Source organism: Protopterus annectens, chromosome 2.part1, assembly GCF_019279795.1.
Source record: "Protopterus annectens isolate FY-2018-M chromosome 2.part1, PAN1.0, whole genome shotgun sequence".
NCBI classification, from domain to species: domain Eukaryota; kingdom Metazoa; phylum Chordata; order Ceratodontiformes; family Protopteridae; genus Protopterus; species Protopterus annectens.
The window spans coordinates 1,957,798,844-1,957,816,520 of record NC_056729.1 but is presented as its reverse complement, the minus strand read 5'-3'; the positions used below and the strand labels follow the sequence as shown (position 1 = coordinate 1,957,816,520).

The 17,677-nt window shown below is 38.7% G+C and overlaps 1 protein-coding gene across 3 annotated transcripts in view; it reads right to left on the bottom strand.

Annotated features, from left to right (window-relative positions):
• The window catches only part of DST (dystonin), a 4,096,730-nt gene that overhangs the window by 1,416,442 nt on the left and 2,662,611 nt on the right, over positions 1–17,677 (bottom strand). For all 3 annotated transcript variants that reach the window (XM_044063350.1, XM_044063347.1, XM_044063348.1), the window contains 3 exons: positions 9,263–9,496; positions 6,600–6,887; positions 685–1,230 (listed from right to left, as the gene is read on the bottom strand). In XM_044063350.1, the coding sequence (XP_043919285.1) occupies positions 685–1,230; positions 6,600–6,887; positions 9,263–9,496 (1,068 nt within the window). The remainder of the gene's footprint in view (positions 1–684; positions 1,231–6,599; positions 6,888–9,262; positions 9,497–17,677) is intronic.

Below are 17,677 nucleotides of genomic sequence, written 5' to 3'. Positions count from 1 at the left end.
GCATGCATACCCCTTGGGTTTCAATGGACATGTGCACAGAGGAAACAACAGTACTAATTAGAAAACACTTGAATCCCTGTGGATGACAGCAGCACTCCTGCAGTTCACCCCTCACCCATAAAGGAATGAATGGGCTGTAAGGTTCTCGCCTATGGAGTAAAAAAAAGTCAACAAGGAATACAGGAAGGATAGCTATATTATGGCTGTAGGGATATCAGCAAAAAACAAAAGAAAAAAGTTCTTTTTTTTGGATATTTCATTCTTACAATAACACACACACAATGTTTCAACTGCTATAACTATAGAATGCTGCACCTGCAAAACTCTGAAATATGCTGCCGTCCAAAGATGTCATCAGAGATGTTACAGCCACAGAGTGGCCTAACTACATTTGGCAGACAGGAACCACTGCTGTGAATGAAAAATTACCACACATTTTTAACTGACAGGTAGAACAACAATACTTTCATGATCCAAACTGGCAAGCTTGCGCCAAGGCTAGAGCAGACAGGTGTCCTATCAGCCTAGTACATAATTCAGATGAATAACATATATGAGTTGGCACTAGCTGTTAAAGGTGTACAGGGAACTAGAATAACACTGGAAGAATAAATGCTGAGCTTTAATTATAGTTAACAAAATGATTTGCAAAACATGCTCTTAAACAAGTTTAATGACACTTACCTTTGAATAAAGAGTTTTGTAACGATCTGTGGCGGCATCCAGTTTACCTTCCACTAATGAGCAGGCTGCAGACGTGTCCAGGCGGTGCTGTGGGTCTTTACTGCTCTCAGCTTTACTGCAGGACCTAGCAGTTTCCAGCACTCTTTGTCCTGAAATAGTGATGTATCGCAAATCTCCTTTGTGAGAAATGACATCTTCAGAGAAACTTTTCTGCCTCTGCAGTTTTGCCCTTAGACCATTCAGATCAGTAGCACCAGTTTTTTGGGTCTCGAGGTCTTGCTCGGACTGCTGCAGCCAGACTTCAAACTCACGGTAGTCTGCTACAAATTTGTGCAGCTCCTCCTGCACAGCCTGTATCAGTTTCATTTTCTGTTCTGATTCGGTCAACGTTCCGTCATACTGCTCTTTCAGCTTTTTCAGGTCGTTCTGTAGTTTCTCCCTCTCTTCAGGTGAAAGGTTGCTCCCTTGCTTATCTAGCAATGCCTGTGCAGACTGTGTGGCTATTATAAAATCCTGGTGTTTTGACAAGATCTCCTGATGTTGCCCCTGTTAAAAAAAATCATCAGAATGACTTTCTCCAGATTAAGGCAACGCCATTGTTACCGCATACACAGTCAATAATGCAGCAGCCAAACGATTCTTTTGTCACAACTACTGTGCATTTTATTATTTACCCAAAATATATTACATTTCTAATAAAAGCATCAAGACACAATGCAAACAGCATTACTTTTCAACAAGGCTGTGCCACAGTGGGTTAATTTCATTTAATCGACGTTTGAGAATGCCGCACCACTAATCATCACATCTTGACCTGTTGAAAAAAAACTGAAATGGCTGTGTGAGATCGCAGAAGAGAAGGGATCAGAGAATTTAACCATTACACACTGCATTGTAATCTTGGAGATAGTATATATGATTAGCAAGAGGTGTATGGGAGCACAGAGCTTGCCCCCATGCAAAAAAGTCTGATTTCTGTGTTTTCTGGTGGTTGGTGTTATGTTGTTTGATCTTTATTTTGGGACGATTGGTGGTTTGGCATTTATGTGTCAATTAAATGACAGGAACCCGCCAGAACATCTATCTGGAAGTGTCTTTCCATCCAGCATGCCCCTCCTCTAGCTAGCAAACATTTTTAATGAATTCTGACATACCTTTGTACGTCTCTTCCATTTTAGATATAAAGCTATAACTGCTGTCTCTGTAAAATACTTTGATTTGTCAGTTTCATTCCTGGAAACTGTGTTACTTTAGAAATTACCTGTTACCTTGATTTGCTTACTTCATTTGTTAATATTTTACAACTGATGCTACAGCCTTAATATGCAGTTCCAAGGTCCATGAATGTTAGCAAAAAGGAGCTTGAGTTCCACACAATTAATGACCAAATTCTGACTCCTGCTTTCTTGAGGAAGCAAACCGTCTTACCTTCCCAATGCAGAGGGCTTTAAGGCTGCATCTCCTTATTTAATAAAATCATATATGAGATCGACGCACTCGGATAAAGGGAAATTTCCCCTGTTGCAAACTTATTCAAAAAGACTGCATTGTCACACTCATCAACAGTTGTGGAAGTATCTGCCACACTTAGACTATACTACTTATATTTATTTATTTGTCATTTATTTACCAGGAAGGTCCGGCTGGACATAAAGCCCTTTTTCAGCAGAGGACTGGGGAGAAAAGCTCCAACCATACAAGTAAAACAGTCACACATTATTTGCACAGAGTATACAGTTACAAATTATTTACAAAGAATAGTAGTGGAAGTTCCAAAAGATACATACTAAACATAAAATGTTTAAAGTATCTAGCAGTATACAATCAATTACATACTAAGGACAATTTGACATGATACAATATATCCATTTAGCTTTGAAAATCTACAGAAAGTAGATAAATAAGTAGATACATAAGTACATAAAGTACTTGGTGAAATCTGCAAGGAAAATACTAGAGGGAAGGGTGAGCATTAGGAACAGGAGGAATGGGGATTAACAGCGAGCTGAGCATGAGCAGAGCCAAGAGTCAGTTAAGCGAGTCTTCAAAAGATTTCTGAACTGTCTGAGGTTCTTTGGCTGCAAGGATAGGTTAAGGGATAAAGTTTCAAGTCCTGGAGATACGGTTAAGGAAGAATGAATCTCCAAAACTTTTATTAGATTTTGTAACTTGTAGAAGGAATTTGTCAGAGGATCTTAAGAGACATTTACTGATGTAAGGATGTAGTAGATCTTGAAGTGCTGGACACTTCTCAGATTGATATATCAAGTCATGGGCAGTTGTGTGTTGGGTTAAGATTAAGAGGTTGGGAAGTTCTAACCAGTTAAGTTGATGAAGTGCAATGCAGTGATGGGATCTATGTGATGAGTTGGTGGTAAATCTAGCAATCTTGTTGTAGCAGGCTTCAAGCTTAGCTAGGTCTGTTTTCCTGAGGTTGGCGAAGATAGAAGAGGCATACAGGAGGATCGAAAGCAGGTGTGCCCTGTCAATAGATATCCTAGTTGAGATGGTGAGATATGGTTAGATTCTATAAAGACAGCCAAGTTTTATGTGAATCTTTTTTAATAATTAGAGATACATGTTTATTGAATTTCATGTTATTATCAGTGGTGGTTCCTAGCAGTTTTGTGTGGGATGCTGAGTCTATTTTGGTATTGTTTGAAGAACAGATAAGAAAGGGGGATGGACATTCAAGGGTTTTGCTATTTGAAAAGGTCATTAATTTAGTTTTATTGAGATTAAGAATTAACTGCATATTAGAGAGCCAAGACTCTGTATCTGAGTAGGACTGTTGAGTTATTTCTTGGAGTTGAGGTAGGGATGGCGCAACACAGACAATCCTGGAGTAATTTGCATATTGCATGATAGTGGTTAGGCAGGTAGTAGTATGGAGTTTATTGGTGAAGATAGTGAAAAGTAGTGGACCTGGGATTGAGCCCTGTGAAACACCTACTGTGACAGGTAACACAGAAGAGAGATCACGTTGCCATTTGACGGCTTGTTGCCGGTTGGATAGGTAATTCTGAAACCATGTAAGGACAGAATGGCTTAGTTTTAGGAATGAAAGTTCAATGAGAAGTTTTTGATGGGAGACAGTGTCAAATGCTTTTGACATATCTAGGAAGATGGAAGACACTAGCTGTTCATTACTTCTGAATTCGTTGATTGTACTGGTGAAATCTATTAGGGTGGTAGTGGTACTGCAATTGGGTTGAAAGCCATGTTGGCTATTGGCTAGTAGGTTGTTGTCTAATAGGTAGTTCATGAATTGTGAGTGAAAACATCTCTCTAGAATTTTGGATAGTGGGTATAGAATTGCTATTGGCCTGTAATTACAGAGTTCTGTAGAGGTTCCATCTGTATGTAATGAAATGAAATAGGAAACCTTCCATATTTTGGGAACATACTGTCCTGTGATGGAGTGGTTTATTAATACAGAGAGACTGGAGAAGACATAGCATTGCCTGCTAGTTTAGATATTCAGTAGACAAATTGTCAGCAGTGAGGGATGTGAATGTTTAGCATTTTTTTGATGGTGCTGGTTTGGACGAGCTTGATGGAGAGGCCAGAAGTAGTTTCCACTAGTCCTGTAGGTATTGTTATGGGAGTATTTCTGTCATTTTTGGTTAGTGATAGTATGACGTTACTAAAATATGTTTTGAACTGTTAAGAGTTGACTATGATGTAGGAATGAGAGGCTACATCTGCTCTAATTTTCTCAGGAAGATTACTAAGGGAGACAGTTTCTCCCAGACACACATACACAGCTGTAATGCATCGGGTGGGGAATGTGAGCACATGAATGCTTTTACAGACAAAGAAAGTGAGGCTAGAGGTCTAGGTCTAATGAATGCAATGAATATCCCCACTACCGAAGCACACTTCACACTCTCCAGTTCAACAGTACTGAGCATAGAATTAAAAAAACAACATAATTAAGACATCAGACTTTACTAGTGAAAGTAATGCTGGTCCCCCTCGCCGGTGTGCAAGCTGACCCACCAACCCAGTATCAGCAGTGAGTCTCAGTGTTTTATTTGGATATCTGGCTCATAAGAATAGGACTCACTTTAAACTTCTGGACTCACTGCAGATAATGGACCTGCTGGCAATGGCCTGAGGGACCACAATTACTTTCACTAGTAAAGTCTAATCTACAAGTATGTGTATTTTGAATTAGAAATAATTAAAAATGGTTCAAAATGTGATATTTTGTAAATGGCTATTTGGTTCGCCTTAGCACACTCAGCCCTGTATTAAAAGGCTCAGACATGGAAAACAAATAAACAGTTCGCCCACTTACATGACATATTCTGACAATTTTGTTTTAATATTTTAAACTACAGAAAGGCACACTTTTACCTAAGTTTTAAAGGGACTCACAAGCCTCATAAAAGCAGGCTGATCTCTTCTCTTATGAGTTGAATAAATGTAGAAGTAAAACACACTGCTACATTGACAACATGTACATGGATGCATGTTTACGTTTGTTACCTTTTGTAAAAGGGGAGACATTTAGTTCTGCTTCCTCTATCATGATAATAAGAAAATGTTTGTATTTACATGAACTAATGTAGCAGGAGGTTTTGCAGTTGCCCTTATCCTGTTTTCACCTTACAGTCTCTTTGTAGTGATGCACACCCGATATGCAAATTCTGGTGTTTCTTTCGCCTAGTCCAGGGTCTGCTTTTATCCTCCTCTGTTTTGCTACTGAAAATGGCCCCAAACCAGTCCCAGCTCCTCTTCCTCCTTTGGGCTACTGTTAAACCTCTGACACCCTGGAATTCTACGTTACAAAGTGTATACATGTAATAGTAAAATTCTTCATTGTATATCTGATGAAGTCTTAGGATCAAAGTACTTACCTAGGCCAGATTATTTGAAAAGAATAGAAAGACTCTGACTTTTCCTGTTGTTTTGCACTAAGTCCATCCATCCGTATATCCACAACCCCTTTTCCCATTTTTCTACATGGGGTCAGGGTGTCACTTCAACAGTGACAATCATCTAGAGCCAAGGTTTACACCAGTGGGTGGCTAGCCCTGCCACTGTAGTTCTTCCACACCACACTCACACCTATGGCTAATTTAGTATGTCCAGTCCATCTACTGCATGTCTTTGGAATGTGGGAGGAAACCAGAGCACCCCGAGGAAGCCCATGCAAACGCAGCAAAGATATGCAGACTCCACAGAAGGCACCGCAGCCAAGATTCGAACCAGGGAACCTGTTGCTGTGAGGAAAAATGCTATCCACTGTGCCGCCCTAAGTAATAGCAGATTACTTGCTTAGCTCTTCTGTATTTACTTGGATTGGGATGCTGACATCTGTATTAACAGGCAGTGCACCTAATTATCAAAAAAGGGATTATTTGCCAACATTAAGGTCTTAAACAGACTGAGACTGTCTTGGAGATGTACCTTTTTGTTGATATTTTATGGTTAGGCCCACTTAACAGCACCATCAGGTTTGGTAGGTGGGTCAGTGAACACAAGAGTTATTTGGTGTGGACTCATTAGATTGTGAGACAGAAATAAAAGACTTTGGAAAGTTTTTCCTACACATTTGTCAGTGCTCTGGCTATATTTGGGTCAGATACCTTGTGTTACTAGTGTTTTTAAAAACAAGACAGCAGTCACTGAAACTTGAAATTATGTTATCAGACATCGGTATGTCACATGCAAATACTCTGCAATAACAACCTTCTAATATATATACAAGCAGATATCTCATATAAATGACTGCTCACCTTTATGGTGCATTTAAGTAGTAATGCCTTTGCCAACATATTGAATAATGTAGTTCGGTCTAATGTTTATTTACAGTTTATTTATAACCAATCAAAAACAGCATACAGAATCATTAGCACAACAAAATAGCAGTACATAAGCTACTTTGTTTAACGTATGGCACCTACTTTGAGCATCTCATATTGCTTTTGCAACTTGTCTTCTTCAACTGGTGTTACAAGTCCATCCATGGTGGTCTCAGAAAGCTGCTCTGGTGGCATCAGATTACCGTTCACGTCATCTACTTCCGTTTCAGTCTGGGTCTTCTCATGGCCTGGAATACAAGTTCCGTTCTGCTCAATGATGGGTACTTTTAGCCTCCCTTCACTCTCTTTTGCCTTGTCAACAGTTGACAGCCAGTCCAAGAGACAGGTAATTTTCTCTTTGTTTTCCTGAAACTGTTCCACTGCAGCAACCTATTGAATAATATGTAGGATATGAATAAATAAAGAAGGAAACAACAGTAAGCTGTCATTTTTAATCTCCTAGCAGACCAGACAAAATAAGACATGTGTCAATGTTTGCAACATTCTCTAACAGATTTATATAAAAGCACGCAATCATTTGTTTTTAGAGTTTGGCAGTTAGCCCTGACAGTTAGGATAAAGAGCTACAGTATTTCCTTTGGTCCAAAGTTTGACTTCCTCAACCTTCATTTGCCTAACTGCATTATTCTGAGCAAGTCTGACTGAAAAAGACTCGTGGATCACTGCTCTGACCTGGTTAATAAACATACATGCATTAAACAAAATCAACTTCAGGTTCATGTAAGCACTGATATGTTGCATAGTTTATACTTATTTAGGATTCATCTATACCACGCTGAATAGCTGTGCACAGGGGTCTGAGACTGTATTCTTGTATAAATCCCTGTCATCATCTGCAATAGATATTCTGCCTCAGATTTTTTAACAATTGAGATAAATGCCCAGATGTTTTCCTTGCAGTACTTCCAACACTAGACATTTCATGCTGTTTAGCTGTTCTGAGAAAACAGGTTTAACTCAAAGGTCAGGTAAGTTGCTGTACATTAATACACAGTAGAAGGATAGTTTCTGCCATTTTGTCTGTGTAAACTCCAAAGAAAACTGACAAACCACTTAATAATGCCTGCTTTTTTTTTATTTCATCTGTGTAACAAGGTAACAGTGGTGCAAGGAAACATTTTCTCACCCCCCCCCCGCATGATCTTCTAATGTTGTACCTATTGATCTACACTGTGTGCATTAATGCCTCCACTAGTGTGCTAGTTATCAACTACAGTGAACCCTAGAAAAGAATGTCTCACTCTTACATGTAAAAAGTTGTGGTTTACTTCTACTTGTCAGCTCACTGTCTTAAAGCAGCTGTCCCAAGAACTACTCTGTGACATCTGTATTACACGTAAAGAAAGATTTTAAAACTAAATGGATGCCATTACTTCATTTATTGTATTCCCTCATTAAACAGGAAAGCCCGACAGTCACAAGGTCCTCTTTTTAGGGATGACCTAATACCATGGTCTGGTTTAAGTGACTTGCTCAGTGGTTACCATGTAGAATGGTCTACTTAAATGACTAAGAATAATATAATCTTTTCTTGTATAATGTCGTATTACAGTGATAATCTTGTTGTGTGGGTAATGAAGGATATACCCACAGTTGGATTTGCTTAATCACTCAGGCTTCATCCTTGTAATCAATTGACACCAACTGCAGGTAAATCCTGTGTTACCCACATCTAGTTGTGAATTATTGATAAATAATATAATTGTTTATGGGGTAGTCACTTTCTGAATGGAACATCCAATAAGTATGTGACTACCGTTTCTGCCTTCTATGATTCCATACAGCTTTTCTAATTGCTTAGCTGTTGTGAAACATTACTTTACTAGTAACTCAGAAACACAACAGGACAACCTGGCCCCAGTGCTAGTAACTCAGAAACACAACAGGACAACCTGGCCCCAGCAAGCAGGGTAAGGATTCTCGACTACATCTCAGGCAACCAAGGAAACCAGGGAGAGAGGGGTGAGGAATGAACAGGTTTGGCCTACTCACTTCTTTTAGGGGTTGGGAGGGAATGCATGCCCTCAGAGCACACTGGGCAGTATTAATTTGCTAATGGAGACTGGGAGGCTCACCCCTTTTGCCTCAAGAGGTGAGGAAGGGATGAGTTGATGGAAAGCCCCTTATGAAAATGGGGGACATCCTCTGCAGTCATCCCATTGCATGCCCTTTATCTACATCTTGCTGAGTGTGAGAGTTAGGAATGGGGAAACTAAAGACAAACGAACATTGACCCACCCTTGAAGGCTAAATGAATGATGGCTCCAGATGACCCTCACCCTGATGACAGGGAACAAACAGATTGATTGGCCATGGAAGAGGCTGGTGATTGACAGCAGGGGCTAAGAGTACAAAAAAAACATGACCACAAGAAAATATAGGAAAGGTTCTGCTTTACTTTACGTTTTCATTTATATTTTCACTTACTCCTCTTTAAGGTCCCTATAACAAGAAAGAGTAGGGGGAATCTGTTTTATTTTTCATTCAAAAGTATTATTTAAAAAACATTTTCATACGTATAGCATTTTAGAATAAAATATAATAGTGTTTTATTTTGTTTTTTAAAACATTTTTTGTACTACTCATGTATCAAAGATTACAATCTGTAATTCAGTATAATTCAGTATAACTTCAAAAACAGTAGTTGTTTCACTTGACATTTAACCCAGATACTGTAACTCCTGGCCATTCCATAAAGATCTCAACTCAGGACCTCTTATAACTAACAATCATGACACAATTACCTTCTCAGATTTTTGTTTGATTGCAGTGGCTACAGCCTTATCCAGCTCTTTCTTTGAATGTTCAGCTTGTTGCTGCAGGGCTTCAAACTTCTCCTTTGCTTCATTCAGCATTTTGTCAAGCACAGCTCTTTGTTCAGGTGACAGTTTCTCACCGTTCTCCTTCAGGAATGCCTCAATATCTTTGACTGCTTCAGCCAAGGCATGTTTGCTTGCCTGGATGTCTTGTTGCAGTGCCTTGTTTGTTAAAAAATGCACATATATTTACTCATTGCAGTAGCTGGGTTTAAACATTTTATTTTTGGCAATCTACTACTTGAATTAACTGAAGTCTACAGCAATGAAGATTTAAAAAAATTAATAACAGTAACAATATGAATTTGACTTATGACCTCTGGGCTGCCAAAACATAATGCTTCTTAAACTGTATTTTGAACTAGATAAACAAAGGGAACCAAAAGTTTTATCCTGAAAGGTTGCATTCTTCAACACAGAATAGTTTATAGCATTGCACAATTTTACAAAACACAAAAATCATTCATACAAAGAGACTTCCATGGTGACTGCACACTGATCAGCAGCTTAATCTCTTCTCTCCTAATGTGAAAAAATAAACTGAGCAACAACAGCAATTTTGCCAGCTTGAGTAAAATCCAGTTATTAGCTGTTAAGTACACTGTCTGGATGCCAGCAAAGAAAAAAATTAGAAAACATGAAATAAACTAAACTAGATAAGGCAAAGAGAATACTCTGATGGGAAGAATCCTGCAGCTGTTCAGCAAAAAGAAGTTCAAGCTTCAACTCTGGTACAAGATATGTCTTCCAGTAATTTAGATGAAAAACAAATCAAATGATTACAATAAATGAAGCACTGATGGAGTATGTCAAGTAAAAAACACAAAACTTGAAAAAATGGAAGAAGCTATAAACAGCTATTCAGATTAACTGATAAAATTGCAAAAAAATCAGAGGTCAAAATGATGAAAAGGCTGGCTGAGTATGAAACTGATTAAGAAACAGCTGTTTCAACAGTACAGTTAGAAGACAGACCACACAAAGAAAACCTGAGATTTTCTGCTGTACCAGAGAAACTGAAAAAAACAGACTGTATTCATTTTTATGAAAGCACAAATAAGCAACTGGACTGGTACTCTACAGCAGGCCTTGAGAAAACATCCAATCATACCAGCAGAAAAAGTTGATTCTGGCAAAACTGTGGCAATATGGCAAAGTATTACAAATTGGAGAAAATGGAGTGTTTGAGGAAAATTATTATTTACTGTACACCACAAAGAAGAGAAGCAAAATTATTCAACTAATCGTGGAATGACAGGAGGCAGGTATTAGATTCAAGCTGCTGTATCCAGCTGTCTTCAAAATATTTTTCTTGGAGGATCAAAGACATTTTTGATGCAGAACAGACTAAGGAGAAAATACAAAAGTTTATATAACAAAATAAAGTGAACCATCAAACAACAGGTTTTTCTGCTTCTCATTCTCTTGACTCATACAGAAACTTTGCCAGTGAACCTTTTCCAATGTTCCAAAGGAAAATTTTTGAAAAAATGAAAAACGCACATAAGTTGATTAGAAGAATCAGGAGTACCCTGGACTTGAACCAGAGTTTGGTGTTGGGAGATGGAGATGAACAGAAAGAAGACCATCAACACTGAAATTAGTGAATACATGTGAGATTATAAAGAAATATAGCTTTGCAAAAAAAAAAAAAGTGACTGAGAAATAGTGGGCTTTCATTGACATTTATTAAACTTGTGGGAGGGACTGTAAAGCACACATACCACCTTATGTTACTAATGTTTAAAAGGAAACTAAAATGAAAAAAGTAACTAAGTAAAACAAGTTTTGTTTTCAGTATTTCTATAAAACATTTTGTGATATAAACTGCATGTTATATAGTAAAGCAGATTTGTGTAGTATGTAGTCAGGGGTATTTTAAATGTGATAAAGATATTAAAGTAAAAAAGTACTTATTTAGTTGTAAGAAATAAAGACTTTAGAATATAATAAGAGAAGGAAGACTGACAAAAGCAAAGTTTAAGTTAATATGCTGTGATCTTGGGCTGCTGGGGTGGGAATGGAGTGTAAAAGTACACTGATTATATTATATGTAGAGATGAGATGTTTTCCTTACTTTTTGCAAAAGTGAATGTCTTAATGTCCTTGGCCTAATCACTAAACAAGTGTTTTGTAAGCAAGTAGGCTTGAAAAGTAAGACAAAATAACGAAAGCCACAAGAAGTGCTAGGTTTCTTGCATATGCAATAATATTAGCTTGTTTTTCTCGATTAGCAAAATCAGGTGGAGTCAAGAAGTCTGCATTGTACACCCTCTTCTGTGCTGACTGAAAGTGACAAAGATTCCTTCATGCATCTGCAGAGTTCTTAGCTGTTTTTGTCATTCTCATTTCTGACTACATTTCCATGGAGACGGGCTGTCTGTGGTGCAAGCATTTGTTCTTCAGAGTTCTCAGCATTCTTTGCTAAGGGAAATGCAAAGTTCAAAGGAACAATGGGAATTAGTTTGATGAAAAATAAAGTTAAAAATTATTGGAAGTGAATAAGATATAGCAGCTTCCCTAGCAGCCTTTATACTTTAATGCATAACTTAGTCTTATGTAAGGATAGCCAGTGCACTTTTTCTTACAGCTAAAAGTTAATGTTTTCTGAAAGCATGCAACCTGAATTTCAGATCTGGGAGAGGAATAAGGATAAGAAAAAAACAGGAGAGGCATAAGAATAAGAAAAGAACAGACACCAATCAATGTCACCATCTCACCCAACCACCCCCCCTCCCCAGTTAGGGTAAAAAAAAAAAAAAAAAAAACTTCTCCAAAGCTGATTACAACCTCTTGAGGGAAGTTATAAACAGCTTCACAGCTCCCTCCTCCTCCACAGAAACTGGCAAATATGTCCAAGCTTACACCAAAGTACTATATGAGCATTTATATAGCTGCATGAAATCAGGAATACCAGACAGGATGAAATCCTCATCCTCAAGGAAGGGTAAATTTGTCTGGTGGACATCTACAATAAATAAACTCTACAATAAAAGAGAAAAAATAGCTATCCAGGACCAAGGAGGAGCAGATGTTTAATTTGAAGCAATCTCTCCTTAGCCTAAACAAGCAAATAAGAGCACTAGTGAAATCCTCCAAAACAAACTTCAAGTCCATACTGGCCACATCTACTAAAGACAATCATAAGGCTTTCTTCACATATGTCTGCAATCTCAAGGGAAGCACCCAGATCTGCTCAGAACTGGTGGTCAAGGACACCACATACACAAACCCTGTAGATATAGCCAACCTGCTGGTAGACAGGTTCAGTGAAAACTTCACTCCTCTGTCCCCCATTCAGTAAAACAGGACATCCCCAGTACCTGCCCCACTCCTCTTATCTCTAGGGAGCAAGTCATCACTGACCTTTCAAAGGCAAAAAATACAGCCTCCATGAGACCCGATAACATCCCAGGCTGCATCCTTCATGAACTCAGGCAGGAACTTGTAGCACCATTAGGCACCCTATTCAAACAAACCCTGAGGACCAGCTTCATCCCAGCTGAGTGGGGGACAGTTACTGTCATCCCTTTGCACAAAGGTAGAGCGTCCACTGATCCAGGAAATTGTAGACCCATCAGCCTAACTAGCCTGATCTACAAGGCCATGGAGCAAATTAACATGGACCTCATTAAGAAGGACATTGGTAACCTCCAGACACTTGATCTGACACAGTTTGGTTTTGTCAAGGGGATGGCATGCCTGTTAAATTTGGTCGACTTCTTTGAGACAGTCACCAAGGCCATAGATGAGGGGAAGATGGTGCACACCGCCTACCTTGGCCTGGCCAAGGCCTTCAATACTATTCCCCACTCAGGTATAATAGATAAACTCTCTCAAATAGGCACCAATCCATATGTTACCAGATGGGTAGCAAACTGGCTTACTGACAAAACCCACCTAGTCAAAATAGGGGAAGCCACCTCAAGTAGTAGACCCGTAACAAGCGGTGCACCCCAGAGATCAGTCTTGGGCCCTCTGTTGTTTGGGATAGAGGTGCAGGCCAAATCTAGTGGGCTATGGCTGACCAAGTTTACAGATGACTGCAAGCTGAGTGCTGTCATCAATTCACAATAAGAAACCACTCCACTCCGAGAGCCACGAGATTAAAACCAAGATGGAGAAAGTAGAGGAGTCAGTAACCATGCAGAAAAAGGGTAAAATTCAACGCAATTTAAATGATTATAAGAGTAACATGATTTTTTTGTGGTAGCGTAAGGAGACCAGGAGAAGGCTGATGAGTCGTCATTTTGGTGATAAGGAGCAAGAGGTACGTTATTCTTCTATGTCATCTGGTGAAACTGCATCGGGTAGTAAGAAGAGTGTCTCTTTTGAAGATCTGAATGATGGCAGTTTGGACTCCTCACAGGAGAAAGGAAATTCAGGGACTTCAGAGGCTTCCAGAGGTCAGGGGAAGAGATGACAGGGGAATTTCAACTCCAGCAACAGCAATGGTAACAGAAGTTTTAGGAACCGTAAGAGGAGAAACTAATGTGCGGGTTAAAGGCAGAAGTCGAGCGGTGGAAGGATTTAATACAATTTTGGACTCAGGATTAACAAATATTGTGGACAGTTTAAAAGTGGTAAATTTGACTGATTGGACTTTAAATAATGATATTGTCACTTTGTTGGATAAAGGGGTAAACTTTATCCCAACTTTTGTACCCAGCCTAGCCGAATTGATTTTGGAAATAACTCATTTTTGCTGTAAGTTACATTTGAGGGCATTTTTTTAATAAAAGATGTGGGGTAAATGTTCATAATGTGGAAGCTGTTGCAATAAATGACAATACTTGTGAACATAATAGCAGTTTTGAAGAATGTGATTCACTATTGAATTTGTCTGTTTATGACTATGAATGTGAAGGAAATTTTGATGACAGTACTCTGATGGTGAGGGGGATTCCATAGCTTTGGATAATGCTGGGTTTTATACAGGATATGGGAAATTACAGCTACCCTGTGTCCCATATAAGAGCTCTTTCATGCCCCCAAAATATCTGCAAGTATTTGCACCTTTGAAAATGTGGCGAGTCAACAAATGGAAATTGAATATAAAACATTTAAAAAGAGGATGATACAGTTTAATTTAACAAAGGAGCAGTGGGAGGCACTACAATATTTAAGGTCCAGTAGTGAAAAATATACTTTTTTACAGGAAGATAAAGGAGGGAACTGGGGGGTGATGACCCGATTACAATAAAACAGTATGGCTATGAATTTGCTAGGGGGCACATTGGTGTATAAATTGTTAACCCAGAACCTGACTAAGGAGTTCAGTTGTGCATTGCTGGAAATTTTGGAGAGAGGAGAGAGACTGGGCTTCCTTAATGCATTAGATGTTAGAAAACTACATATAAAAAACCCTAAAGATGTGATATTTAAAGTAATACCTAAAATACATAAAAATATTCTAAAGCCTCCTGGAAGGCCCATAGTGTCCAGTAGGGGAGCCTATCTACAAAATGTAGGAATGTTTTTGGACAGCCAACTGAAAGTTTATCTTACTAGAGTAATGTCACATATCAAGAATGGAAAGGAGTTGGCAGATATGGTGATAGGAATGGAATGGGCTCAGGACCACTATCGGGCATGTGTGGATGTCAGTTCTTTATATACTAATATAAAGAACAGATGGGGTTTGGAAGCAGTTAGAGTAATGATGGGGGAGAGACCACGTACTGATTTTGTGATATGATTGTTAGAGTTCTCCCTCACAGATAACAGCTTCCGGTTTGATAGCCAGTATTTTTTGCAAAAGGAAGGTACAGCGATGGGGGCATCGTATGCCCCAGCATATGCTATCCTGTTTATGAATTATTTTGAGATGGACTATATATACAACACAGAATTTTACAAGCAGAAAGTTGTGTTGTTTAAGAGATATATAGATGATCTCATATTCATATGTAAGGGGAATAGTTGCACAATAATAGGTTTAGGTTACATTGTTGCCTCACAGTAAGATGCTGTCCGGTTCACTTCTCAGCTAGAGCGTCTTCTGCGTGGAGACATGCGTGAATGGGCGTACCTTCATTGAAGGTTGTGCATCAGGGCTAGTAAGTCGGCATGTAAAAATCAACTACCAGTCATTAGCGGACCGGAGTTCTGCTGTGGCAACCCCTAACCGGGAAAAGCCAAAAGACACAACAACAACCAGCAGAGAAAAGATACAATATTTAGATTTGGAATTCTATATGGGTGAGGAAGGCAACACAGAATGCCGACCTTTCACCAAGACTACAGCTGTAAATCATTTTCTTAGAGCGGACAGTATGCATGCACCACATCTGTTATCCTTATTGCCATATGGTGAATATCTGAGGACAGTGAATAATACTTTAGATCGAGGCAGGCTGGGCTATGTATTTGGGAAGGTTAGGAACAAGTGATTACGTAGAGGGTATAGCCCTGAAGTATAAAATAGGGCTGAAAACAAAATGTTAATAAAATTGGGATTGACACACAGTAGGAGATGGAGAGAAGCTACCTATGTAGAGGGGGAGAGCAACAAATGGAACAAGGAAGAAGATCCAGATAGGTTATTTTTTGTGAACAGATATTCTCCTTGTTTAGAAATTCTTAAATGGTTAAGCCAGAGATTTTGGCCTATAATATTAAATGATGAGAAGTCGAAAGATATCTTCCCTGACAGAGTGACTTTTTCCTACAGTAGGTTTAAAAACTTAAGGGAGTTGTTATCTATTGATAAATGGACTAAAGACCAGAGCAGGACAAGTAGTTTCCCCTGTGGGAGATGTAAGGTGTGTAACAAAATCAGAAATTTAAATGGAAAGACAATTAATGGTAAGGTCTATAAGGCTAGGGATTATTACAACTGTGAAATCAGGGGGGTTGTTTATATATTAGGATGTGGATGTCCCTCAGTAAAATGGTATACAGGGCAGACCAAAAGGGCTGTAAAGAAAAGAATTATGGAACATTTGGGTGACATCAGAAGATACAGGCTAGAAAGCCCGGTTGCAGAACATTTTGTTACACATCATGAAGGTAGTGATACTTCTTTATTTTACTAACCCTATTTTTGTCAAGGGGATGAATTTACACATAAACCGACACAATTGGAAATGAAAAGTATTATTAATTTTGGTACCCTTTGCCCTAGGGGATTAAATATTGACATTAATTTGAATATGGGGTAGGGAGAATCTAATGATAAATCAGTAAAGAATAGGTTGAAATGCAGAAAGTTTTTTCTAAAAGACATGATTTCTGCGTGTGATACCATTGTAGTTTTTGTATGTGCATATTTATTTAGAACACATTATAGTGGATATTTGTATGGTTTAATAAAAAAATGAATTACATTATTTTTTATAAATAACTGTATGTGCATTTAACATATGAAATCCATTTAATAATGAATTTATCATGCATTTTGGAGCAGGAAATTGTATTAGATGTTCTTAGGAAACTTTTAGGATGTATTAATTTATATGGAGTATCTAATTATTCAATCATATTTAATGAGAAGTACTTATACTTAATGAGTGTTAATTATTCAATTATATGATGTATAAAAATAAGTGCTGCTTGTGTGTAAAAAATATTCCTTGAAGGCGAAAGCCAAGGTACCGATGTACCAGTAAAGCTTTTCCTGAGTATTCCTGGAGTGGAGTGGGGTAGTTTCTTATTGTGACTTGTGCTTACTTTGGTGTTTTTCTTGCTGTCATCAATTCCCATAGTGATGTAGACATCCTCCAAGAGGGTCTCACCCAAACAAATGACTAGTGCCAGAAGCATGGCCTTAAACTAAATGCCAAAAAATGCATCATCATCCCTTTTGGGGAGAATGACATCCCCACAAATTATCACATTGATAATAAGGCACTAAGCATGCAATCGATCGTGAGAGACTTGGGAACCCAGGTTGATAGCAAACTGACGTTTAACTACCATATTGCCTCCATTGTATGGAAAGCTTTCTACATGGCCTACCTCATTAGTAAGGGTATCTCATCCAGGGACAAGGTGGTCATAACATCCCTGTATTCTTCCCTTATAAGACTGATTATTGAATACAGTGCCCCTTTCGGCATGTACCTTGCAAAGCACATGCAGCAGCTGGAGAGACCACAGAGATTCCTCACCCAGAGAATCCAGGGCCTCAAACATCTATGCAACACAGATAGGCTAAAAGCTCTGTCCCTCTACTCAGTCTCCTACAGACTCCTCAGAAGTGACCTCTGTCTGGCATACAAAGCAATCGCAGACACCACCCTGATGGGACTGCTGCATATCTGTAAGTCAAGCTCCACTCAAGTAACCCACACACGAGAACTCAATCTGGCCTGTGACTTCAATAGGGCTTCTTGGCAGGAC